The 11756-nt window shown below is 42.9% G+C and overlaps 1 protein-coding gene across 1 annotated transcript in view; it reads right to left on the reverse strand.

Moving 5' to 3' along the window:
- Positions 1 to 11304, reverse strand: part of vps26a (VPS26, retromer complex component A) — a 65455-nt gene extending 54151 nt beyond the window's left edge. Inside the window, exon 1 of the mRNA XM_072558023.1 lies at positions 11200 to 11304. Coding sequence (XP_072414124.1) covers positions 11200 to 11202 — 3 coding nt within the window. The 5' untranslated portion in view covers positions 11203 to 11304. The remainder of the gene's footprint in view (positions 1 to 11199) is intronic.
- Positions 11305 to 11756: the final 452 nt, after the last annotated feature.

Here is an 11756-nt window from a genome sequence, read left to right on the forward strand (position 1 = left end):
AGTGTTTACTGTGGAAAAGGACATGGAAGATATAGAATGTAGGGAAAACGTCCACATTACAGGGGAGGAAGTGCTGGATGTCTTGAAACGCATCAAAGCGGATAAATCCCCAGGATCTGATCAGGTGTACCCTAGAACTCTGTGGGAAGCTAGGGAACTGATTGCTGGGCCTCTTACTGAGATATTTGTATCATCGATAGTCACAGGTGAGGTGCCAGAAGACTGTAGGTTGGCTAAAAGTGGTGCCACTGTTTAAGAAAGGTGGTAAGGACAAACCAGGGAACTATAGACCAGTGAGCCTGACGTCGATGGTGGGCAAGTTGTTGGAAAGAATCCTGAGGGACAGGATGTACATATGTTTGGAAAGGAAAGGACTGATTAGGGATAGTCAACATGACTTTATGCATGGGAAATCATGTCTCTCAAACTTGGTTGAGTTTTTTGAAGAAGTAACAAAGAGGATTGATGAAGGCAGAGCAGAAGATGTGATCTATATGGACTTCAGTAAGGCGTTCAACAAGGTTTCCCATGGGAGACTGGTTAGCAAGATTAGATCGCATGGAATACAGGGAGAACTTGCTGTTTGGATACAGAACTGGCTCAAAGGTAGAAAGGTAGAAGATGGTGGAGGGTTGTTTTTCAGACTGGAGGTCCGTGACCAGTGGAGTGCCACGGGGATCGGTGCTGGGTCCACTACTTTCCATCATTTATATAAATGATTTGGATGTGAGCACAAGAGGTATAGTTATTAAATTTGCAGATGAAACCAAAATTGGAGCTATAGTGGACAGCAAAGGAGGTTACCTCAGAATACACCTGGATCTTGATCAGATGGGCCAATGGGCTGAAAAGTGGCAGATGGAGTTTAATTTAGATAAATGTGAGGTGCTGCACTTTGGGAAAGCAAATTTTAGGACTTATACACTTAATGGTAAGGTCCCCAGGAGATTTGCTGAACAAAAAGACCTTAGAGTGCAGGTTCATAGCTCCTTGAAAGTGGAGTCACAGGTAGATAGGATAGTGAAGGCGGCATTTGGTATGCTTTCCTTTACTGGTCAGAGTATTGAGTGCAGGAGTTGGGATGACATATTGTGGCTGTACAGAACACTGGTTAGGCCCACTGTTGGAATATTGCATGCAATTCTGGTCTCCTTCCTATCAGATGCATGTTGTGAAACTTGAAAGGGTTCAGAAAAGATTTACAAGGATGCTGCCAGGGTTGGAGGATTTGAGCTATAGGGAGAGGTTGAATAGGCTAGAGCTGTTTTCTCTGGAACGTTGGAGGCTGAGGGGTGACCTTATAGAGGTTTATAAAATCATGAGGGGCATGGATAGGATAAATAGACAAAGTCTTTTCCCTGGGGTGGGGGAGTGCAGAACTAGATGGCAGAGGTGGAGGATGAGAGGGGAAAGATAAAAAAAAAGACCTCAGGGGCAACTTTTTCATGCAAAGGGTGGTGCGTGTATGAAATGAGCTGCCAGAGGAAGTGGGGGAGGCTAATACAATCATAACATTTAAAAGGCATCTGGATGGGTATATGAACAGGAAAAGGTTTGGAGGGATATGAGCCAGATGCTGGCAAGCAGGACTAGATTGAGTTGGGATATCTGGTCGGCATAGACAAGTTGGACCGAAGGGTCCGTTTCCATGCTGTACATCTCTATGACTCTAAATGCTGATATGCCACCACCATGGAACAGAGCAATCCATATTGTGAAGGTGCTCCAACTAATGCCCAGGACGAGGGCAGGGGGGTCATTAGACTCAGTAACTGGGGCCTGGAGTTCCAGAGAGTTCACTGGGCTTGGGTCAGAGGCAATACTGTTAGGTAAAATACTCCTGAGTATTGACCCCAGCAGCTATAGTAGAATAGCAAACAAAGTCCCAGCTTAGATTGTTTCTGTAACATAAATGTTATAACCTCCATATCCTACTTGCCGATGGAGCTGACACAAGTGTTGCTGCCATCTTTCTGGGAGATTGTACATATAACGTTAGTGGGTATCTATAGCATTTCCAAAAGACAAGAGCACTAATTAATCATCGCTATTCAGCTTTTACATCAGATACAGGGTGCAACCTGACTGTGCTGGTGTTAATGTTCCAATAAAGCCTCCTCTCACCTGTTCTCATCTAACTTTGCCATAATACTCTTTTCACTTTGCACTGACATTTGTCCTGCATCCTCTTAAATAAGCAGCATATAAAAATACATAAGTGCTATTTATTTCAACTACCCCTTATGGAATCATTAAATTCGCTATCAGGTATCAGATATATGACACTGACTGCCTCCAGTCATGCTGTCACAGAGTCTCAGAATTGTTAGAGCGCAGATGGAGACTATTCAACTTATTGTGCCCACACCAGCTCTCCAATTGAGCAATTCACTTAACATCATTTCCTTGCCTTCTCCCAGTAAAATAAACTTCCTTTTCTAATTATTAGCCGAATTTCCTTTTGAAAACATTTCTCAGACATTGTATTCTAGTTGTTAAATGACTCACTGGAAGAAATAATTTTTTTTCTCATCACTTTAGCTTTATTTTTAAATCAATTACTTTATACCTGCACCCACTTTTCCAATCCCTTCACAAGTGTGAATACTGTCGCCCATTCTGTCCCAGCACCTCAGGATTTTGAACACCTCAATCAAATTCTCTCAGCCTTCTCTTCACGGATACCAGTCTAACTTTTCCAATCTATCTTAACTGAAGTGCCTCATCCCCAAACCATTATTTTGAATCTTTTCTGCCCTCTCTCCAATGAATTCAATGCCTTTCTTAAAGCATCCAGAACAGGACAATTCTCCAACTCAGTCGAACTAGTGTCTTAAACAAAATTCAACAGAATCTCCTTGTTCCTGCGATCAATAATTTCTAGGATTTTTAAAAAATATTAACAGCTCTTTTTACCTGTCCTGCCACCTTTAGTGACTTATGACGTATCAACACAGGCTTCTCTGCTTATGTAATTCCTTCATTTTATATTCGAAAAAAGTGTGGCACTGGAAAAGCACAGCAGATCAAGTAGCATCCAAAGAGCAAGAGAGTTGACGTTTCAGGCATAAGCCCTTCATCAGGAATGTGACACATTCCTGATGCAGGGCTTATGCTCAAAACGTTGACTCTCCTGCATCTTGAATGACTAAACTTTTCAACCTTGACTCTCCAGCATCTGCAGTCCTCTTTTCGCCTTTATTTTATATTGTCTATTTATGTTCTTCCTATCAAAATGAATTAGATTACTTACTTAGTGTGGAAACAGGCCCATCGGCCCAACAAGTCCACACCGACCCTCCGAAGAGTAACCCACCCAGACCCATTCCCCTACATTTACCCCTTCACCTAACACTACAGGCAATTTAGCAATTCATCTAGCGTGTACATCTTTGTGACTGTGGGAGGAAACCGGAGCACCCGGAGGTAACCCATGCAGACACTGGGAGAATGTGCAAACTCCACACAGACAATTGTCCAAGGTGGGAATTGAACCCAGGTCTCTAGTGCTGTGAGGCAGCAGTGCTAACCACTATGCCACCGTGCCACCCCTGCATTTCTCCACATTGAACTTCATCCACTCATTCCACCAACTTTCTGAAATTCCACACTATCATCTCAGTTCACAATGCGATATTATCATCTGCAAACTTTGAAAATCACCCCTGTGTATCAAGGTTTAGATCATTAATATATATCAGGAAAAGTAATGGTCCAACACGAACTTCTGGGAAACTCCACTGCAAACCTTCCCCTACCCAAAAGACATCCAATTAAACATTAAACTTTCCTGTCAGCAAACATATTTCATATCTATGTCACTTCTGCCCCTTCTGTTCTGAGCTATGTTGCCCTGTTGCACAACACTATTCTTTTAGAAGTTTCCCACAAGAATAAACATTATATATCCGATCAACCGGAACCTTCCATAAATTTCAAGATCTCTCAGATTTCTGGCACCATCCTTATAAATCTTCTCTGCACACTGTTTTCTACAGCCTTTGCTATAAGCATGATATTCAGAACTGCATACAATAGCCTCAGCGCAGTCTAACCAAGGTTCAGTACAGATTTAGCATCACTTCCTTACTTTTCAATTATACCCCTCTATAAAGAATTCACAGTGCTTTATCTGTTATATTTAACTAGCTTTGCTAACCTTTGGTGAAACATTTAGAGATTTAAGAAAGGCTACAAGGAAAAGCCAGGGCGCTACAGACTGGCAAACCTGATGTCAGTGGTGGGCAATTTGTTGGAGGAGAGACTGAGAAACTACTTGCAATTGAAAGGTCAAGGATTGATTCGGGATAGTCAGCATGGCTCTGTGCATAGGAAATCATGTCTCACTAACTTGATTATGAGTAAAGTTAGATCATAGGGAACTAGGGAGAGCTAGCCAATGGGATACAAATTGGCTTGTTGGTAGAAAACAGAGGGTGATGGCAAGGGTTGTTTTTGAAACTGAAGGCTTGTGACTAGCAATGTGCCACAAGGATCAGCACTGGGTCCACTGTTATTCACCACTAATATAAACAATTATGATGAGAATATAAGAGGCATGGTTAGTAAGTTTTCAATGACAGTAAAATTGGTGGTATAGTTGTCTACGAAGTTTATCTAAGATTACAGTGGGATCTTCTTCAACTGGGCTAGTGGGCAGATGGAGGTTAATTTAGATAAATGCAAGTGTCGCATTTTAGTAAGACAAACCAAGGCAGGGCTTACACAGTTAACTTTAGGGTCCTGGGGAGTGCAGTACTGCATACAATTCTGATCACCCTGTTACAGGAAGGATCTTCTTAAGCTGGAAAGGATGCAAAAAAGATTTACAAGGATGTTACCAAGACAGAGGATTGGAGTATAAAGAGTGGACGGATAGGCTGAAGGACTTTTATCCTGGAGTGCAGCAGGCTGAGGCGGGTAACCTTATGGAGGTTTATAAATTCATGAGGGACATAAGTTAAATAGCCGAGGCCTATTCCTCAGGGTAGGAGTGTCTAAAATTAGAGGTCATAGGTTTAAGGTGTGAGGGAAAAGATTTAAAAGGAATCTGAGAGGCAACTATTTCATGCGTATGTGGAATGAGCTGCCAGAGGATGTGCTAGAGGCAAATATAATTCCAACATGTAAAAGACATTTGGACAGATACACAGATTGGAAAGGTTAGAGGGGATATGGGCCAAACACAGGAAAACAGGACTAGTTCAGTTCAGGAAATCTGGTCGGCATGGACGGTACATGTGGAGTATGACTGGAGTATCTTAACCTTTTGTTCCTCTTCCCAACCTTGGCTGGTACATTTTAAGTAATCTGGGTTGAGAGTGTGGTGCTGGAAAAGCACAACAGGTCAGGCAGCATCTGAGGAGCAGGAGAATCGACGTTTCGGACAAAAGCCCTTCAACAGCAGCTTTTGCCCGAAACATTGATTTTCCTGCTCCTCGGATACTGCCTGACCTGCTGTGCTTTTCCAGCATCACACTCAATTCTAATCTCCAGCATTTTCAGTCCTCACTTTCACCTACTTCATGCTTAAGTAGTGTTAACTGGATTTTGTCAAGTATTTACCCATTCTAAACGTTTACTAATGTCCTCTTGCAATTTGTTGCAATTGTCCTCAGTACTATCTATAGTCTCTCCAATCTGGTATTATCTGTAAATTGAGAAATTAGTGTTTTTGACTTCAAATCTAAACAGTTGATGTAAATAATGAACAGCTGTAGTCCTTGTACTAGTGCTGGTGGAACACTCCTTCTTCCCCCCCCCCCCACCTTCTGTACTGCAGTCAGCGAGCCATCCGTTCTTCCACTTGCCCTGGACTCCACATCCTCTAGGCTTATTCTTTAGAGTATTATGGGAACCCTATCAAAGTGCTTTTGAGAGCAGATAAACAACATTGATGGCATCACAATCATCTAGGTTTGTAATCAATATGTCTATTTATGAAGCCCAATATCCTCTAGACTTTGCATGCTGCTCTCTCAATATGGCCTGCTATCTTCAAGAATCTAGGCACATGCAGACCCATTAGCACCAGGTAACCTATCTACCCATATATAACTAGCCTTTCCAGTACCCCTTAAATTTTCTCTCACACTGTTGCTTCCACAATCACTAGTTAGAGAGTCAGACATGTACAGCATGGAAACAGACCCTTTGGTCCAACTTGTCCATGACTACCTGATATCCTCACCTAATCTAGTCCCAATTGCCAGCACTTGGCCCATATCCCACCAAACTCTTCCTATTCATATTCCATCCAGATGCCTTTTAAATGCTGCAATTGTATCAGCCTCCATCACTTACTCTGGCAGCTCATTCCATATATGTACCACTTCTGTAAAAAAGCTGCCCCTTAGATCTTTGCTCTCACCCCAAACCTATGCCCTCTAGTTCTGGACACCCGCACCGCAGGCTGTCAGATTTCAGTTTTAGCAAACCTTGACACAAAAAAACTCACCAAGTAGCTAGCCTTGCCTTACTCCCCTCAGCATACATCACCACGTTCCAGATATATGTTCACACTGCCTCGCTACTCATTTACATTTTTGTCTGTTTGTATGGATGTTGCTGACTAGATCTTCATTTTTTTGTCCATTCCTAACTGCCCATGAGACAGTTAAAGAGCAAACCATATTGCAGCGTATGGAGTCATACGAAGACCTGACCACACAAGGTCGACAGATTTCCTACCTAAAGGACATTAGTACATAGAACATGGGACATAGACCATTAGAGCACAGTACAGGCCCTTCTGCCCTCTATTTTGTGCCGACCTGTGGAATCGATCTGAAGCCTATCCATCCTATACTATTCCATTTTCATCCATATGTTTCTCCAATGACCATTTAAATGCCCTTAAAATTGGTGAGTCTACTACTGTTCCATGCCCGTACTTCTGAGTAAACAAACTACCTCTGACATCTATCACTCCTCAATTTAAATCTATGCCCCCTCATGCTAGCAATCACCAAGAAAAAAAAAGGCTCTCAGTCCACCCTGTCTAACCCTCTGATTATCTTATATGTCTCAATTAAGTCAACTTTCAACCTTCCCTCAAATGAAAACAGCCTTAAGTCTCTCAGCCTTGCCTCGTACGACCTTCCCTCCATACCAGGCAACATCCTAGTAAATCTCCTGAGCCCTTTTCAAACCTTCCACATCTTTTCTATAATGCAGTGACCAGAACTGTACACAATACTCCAAGTGTGGCCACACCAGAGTTTTGTACAGCTGCAACATGACCCCGTGGCTCCCAAACTCAATCCCTCTACCAATAAAAGCAACTGTCAGGGATCTATGCACTTGGACACCAAGACCTCTCTGCTTATCTACACTACCAAGACTCTTACTGTTAGCCTAGTACTCTTTATTCATATTGCTCCTACCAAAGTCATTCATCTCACACTTCTGCCACCTCTCAGACCAGCTCTGCAGCTTATCTATGTCCCTCTGTAACCCGCAACATCCTTCGCACTATCCACAACTCCACCGACCTTGGGGTCATCCGCAAACTTAAGAACCCATCCTTCTATGCTGTCATCCAGGTCATTTATAAAAATGACAAAAAGCAGTGGCCCCAAAACAGATCCTTGCAGTACACAAGTAGTAAATGAACTCCAGTATGAACATTTCCTATCAACCATTTTCTTTTAGCTGGCCAATTTCTGATCCAAACCACTACGTCACACTCAATCCCATGCCTCCGTATTTTGTGCATTTAGTGAACCAGATTTTGCATTTACAAGACAGTATATAATGTTTGCATTCTTTTTAATGTTGAATGCTTTTCTATTCTCACATTTTATTCAATAGTTTTAATTTTATTTTCACTTCCCACTTCATTTTCACTTTTCAAGCTTTCCATTTGAAGAATCTACCTAAGGTACATTATACACCCTGTTTTAGATTAGATTAGATTACTTACAGTGTGGAAACAGGCCCTTCGGCCCAACAAGTCCACACCGCCCCGCCGAAGCGTACCCACCCATACCCCTACATCTACATCGACCCCTTACCTAACACTACGGGCAATTTAGCATGGCCAATTCACCTGACCTGCACATCTTTGGACTGTGGGAGGAAACCGGAGCACCCGGAGGAAACCCACGCAGACACGGGGAGAACGTGCAAACTCCACACAGTCAGTCGCCTGAGACAGGAATTGAACCCGGGTCTCCGGCGCTGTGAGGCAACACTGCTAACCACTGTAAAATCTCAACCTCCCTCATCATCTGAGCAGCTGATTTTGGTTCCCTTACTATTGGAGACTGTTGGGGTGTACCAGTCTGTATGTGAAACATTTCTTACTTAAAAGATCACATGTAAAAGCATTGGCGTCAGCATTGAATGTTAGGCAGGGCAGCATCACTATCCCCATTTCTACAAAAATTTAAAAATAACTTTAAAAAATTTAAGTTTTGATATTATTTACCTCCAGAAATAAAAGAGCGTTAAAAAACAAAAACAAAAATTCTTGGAGAAACCCAGCAGCTCTGGTAGCATCAATGGACAGAACACAGAGTTAACATTCAGATCCAGTGACCATTCTTCAAAACACATCCTTATAGTTCTAATCATCTTAACTCTGGTTTCTCTCCATGCATGCTGCCAGAACTGCTAAGCCTTTTCTCGCAATTTCAGTTTTTGTTTCATTCATTGAGCATTGTGGAAACACCATTTCCCATCTTTTGCCTGTTTGTGTAATACCTTTATTCCTGTCTTCTGCTTTGCAGACTGGTTACTATCCATTTAATTTGTCCCCCAACTGCACTTCAGTTGCAAGTCTATGAGAAATACCTCAAAGGCATGTCAAATAGCTAAATAAATTGCTTGTACTACATTAGTCTTGACTATGCATTCAGTGAAGTATTCACTAAGGCTGGTCAAATGCAGCCTTTTTTTCAGTATTTTATGTGGATTAATTCTTACAATTTTAGTTAAGATGTTTTCAATCACATTTTTGAAAAATAATTCCATTGCCTCTGCTACCACAATTTTAAGCCAAGTGAAATTATTTAAGCTGTTCACCAGTCTTCTGGAACTATTCACATTTTTAATAAATTTCTACACATACACACACACATATGCGTGCACATTACCACAGATTACAACAGGACCTTGACCAGATGGGCCAATGGGCTGAGAAGTGGCAGATGGAGTTTAATTCAGATAAATGCAAGGTGCTGCATTTTGTGAAAGCAAATCTTAGCAAGACTTATACACTTAATGGTAAGGTCCTAGGGAGTGTTGCTGAACAAAGAGACCTTGGAGTGCAGGTTCATAGCTCCTTTAAAGTGGAGTTGCAGGTAGATAGGATAGTGAAGGCGGCATTTGGTATACTTTCCTTTATTGGTCAGAGTACTGAGTAGAGGAGTTGGAAGGTCATGTTGCAGCTGTACAGGACATTAGTTAGGCCATTATTGGAATATTGCGTGCAATTCTAGCTTCCTTCCTATTGGAAAGATTTTGTGAAACTTGAAAGGGTTCAGAAAAGATTTACAAGGATGTTGCCAGGGTTGGAGGATTTGAGCTATAGGGAGAGGCCCTGGAGCGTCAGAGGCTGAGGGATGACCTTATAGAGGTTTACAAAATTACGAGGGGCATGGATAGGGTAAATAGACAAAGTCTTTTCCCTGGGGTCAGGGAGTCCAGAACTAGAGGGCATAAGTTTAAGGTGAGAGGGGAAAGATAAGAGACCTACGGGGCAACTTTTTCACACACAGTAGTAAGTATATGAAAGCAGCTGCCAGAGGAAGTGGTGGAGGCTAGTTCAATTGCAACATTTAAGAGGCATTTGGATGGGTATATGAATAGGAAGGGTTTGGAGGGATATGGGCCGTGTGCTGGCAGGTGGGACTAGATTAGGTTGGGATATCTGGTCAGCATGGACGGGTTGGACCGAAGGGTCTGTTTCCATGCTGTAAATCTCTATGACTCTAGCGACACTATCGCTAGATTATTAATCCAGAAACATGGGTAATGTTCTGGAGATCTAAATTCAATTCAATAAAAATCTGAAAGTAATAATTTAATGATTACCATGAAACCTTTGTCAGAAAAATAATCTGGTTCATTGATAATCTACACATGACTCCAGACCCACTTCAATGTAGTTGCCTCTGGGCCATTCCAGATGGGCAATAAACAATAATCTAGCCAATGACATGCTTGTCCCATGAATGAATACAGAAAAGATTATCATGTGATTTTTGTAAAGACAACCCCACGCTACCTCTTCCTTTTGCACACAAGTTTCTTTCTAAGGCAGAAATCTGACCTTTCCAGCTCTTCCACTACTTTTCAGGATCTTATCAATGCTATCCCATTTACTTCTATTCTACTCTAACAATTCACTTGTTAACATTATCCTTACATCTTTCACTACCGTCTACTATGTGTCAAAGCACATGTTCTGAGCTTCACACTGATCCAACCTAGGGAATCTCCTAACACACATTGTATATAGTGTTACTGCAGTGATTGTTCTTGGATTTCAAATTCAGATGCTTTAATCATAGTTCCGAGGAAGGGTCACTGGCCCCAAAACATGAACTCTGATTTCTCGCCATTAATGCTGCCAGACCTGCTGAGCTTTACTAGTAATTTCTGTTTTTGTCTCAAACTTTAATTGCAACTTTGAAAACCATGATGTTTGTATTAATCAAACAGGCTTCCTTACATAAAGGAAAGCTGCCAGCTGTATCCAGCTAAAGGCAAATCAGGTTCGGAACAATGTGATTAACAATTAACTACCCACTACTCTGTTGGTGCAGCAAGTGTCCACTTGCAGTGCCAAGGGTCCAGGTATATGGGATAGCCAATAAATAAACCTCTCACTGCCCCTGCTGCCATGTCCCCCGGTGGTTCTGGAGCTTCTAACCGTTCCAAAGGGAGCGGTGGGTCAGCGCCACTCTGGCACGATCCTGAGGCCAGTCTTTAAAAGGCACACGAGGACGATCAGGAACCTGGCCCTCACACTTGGACAATACAAGGGGCAGCCACTTTCCTAATACCCGGGACCCAGGGTCAATGGGCAGGGACCGCCAGGACCCTGACCTCCCGACCCAACAGCCCTTCCCCTGGGCCCGGGAGGGAGGCCGCAGTCCCTGTTTGAACCAGGCTCAAGGGAAGCCGCAACAAGACATGGTCCTGCCGTGAACACGCCCCGGGCCGCGGTAACTGCTTCCTTCAGCCACTCACCATCCCTCCACCGCTTCTTCTTCTTCTTCTCTCACTCAGCCTCGAGCACTCACGTGATCCAATTAAAGGGACCTACTCAGTCACGTGATCCTCCCTTAAAGGGACCTACTCAGTCACGTGATCCTCCCTTAAAGGGATAGCGTGCGATTCGTCAATGAATCACCTGATGAAGGAGCGTCGCTTCGAAAGCTAGTGCTTCCAATTAAACCTGTTGGACTATAACCTGGTGTTGTGTGATTTTTAACTTTGTACACCCCAGTCCAACACCGGCTCCTCCAAATCAATTCGTCAGAGAGTGGGGGATGGGCAGTCAGGCAGGGGGCCTGGCTCTTCCACCCTCAGGTACAGACACAGTAAATGTCGCAATACTCCTGCCTCTGAGCTTGGGGGTCTGGCTTCAAGACCCTCCCACCCTGGAGCTGTGTCCTAATATGTTAAAACGATTTAAAAAAACTGATATAATTAGTCAAAGGAGGAGACGGACACAGCACACATCAAGGACAGGGCATGGTTCGGTATTCAATCTGTGTTTACCATCGTCACAAAGTGGTCATGAT

This window comes from Chiloscyllium punctatum, chromosome 38, assembly GCF_047496795.1.
Source record: "Chiloscyllium punctatum isolate Juve2018m chromosome 38, sChiPun1.3, whole genome shotgun sequence".
NCBI lineage: Eukaryota > Metazoa > Chordata > Chondrichthyes > Orectolobiformes > Hemiscylliidae > Chiloscyllium > Chiloscyllium punctatum.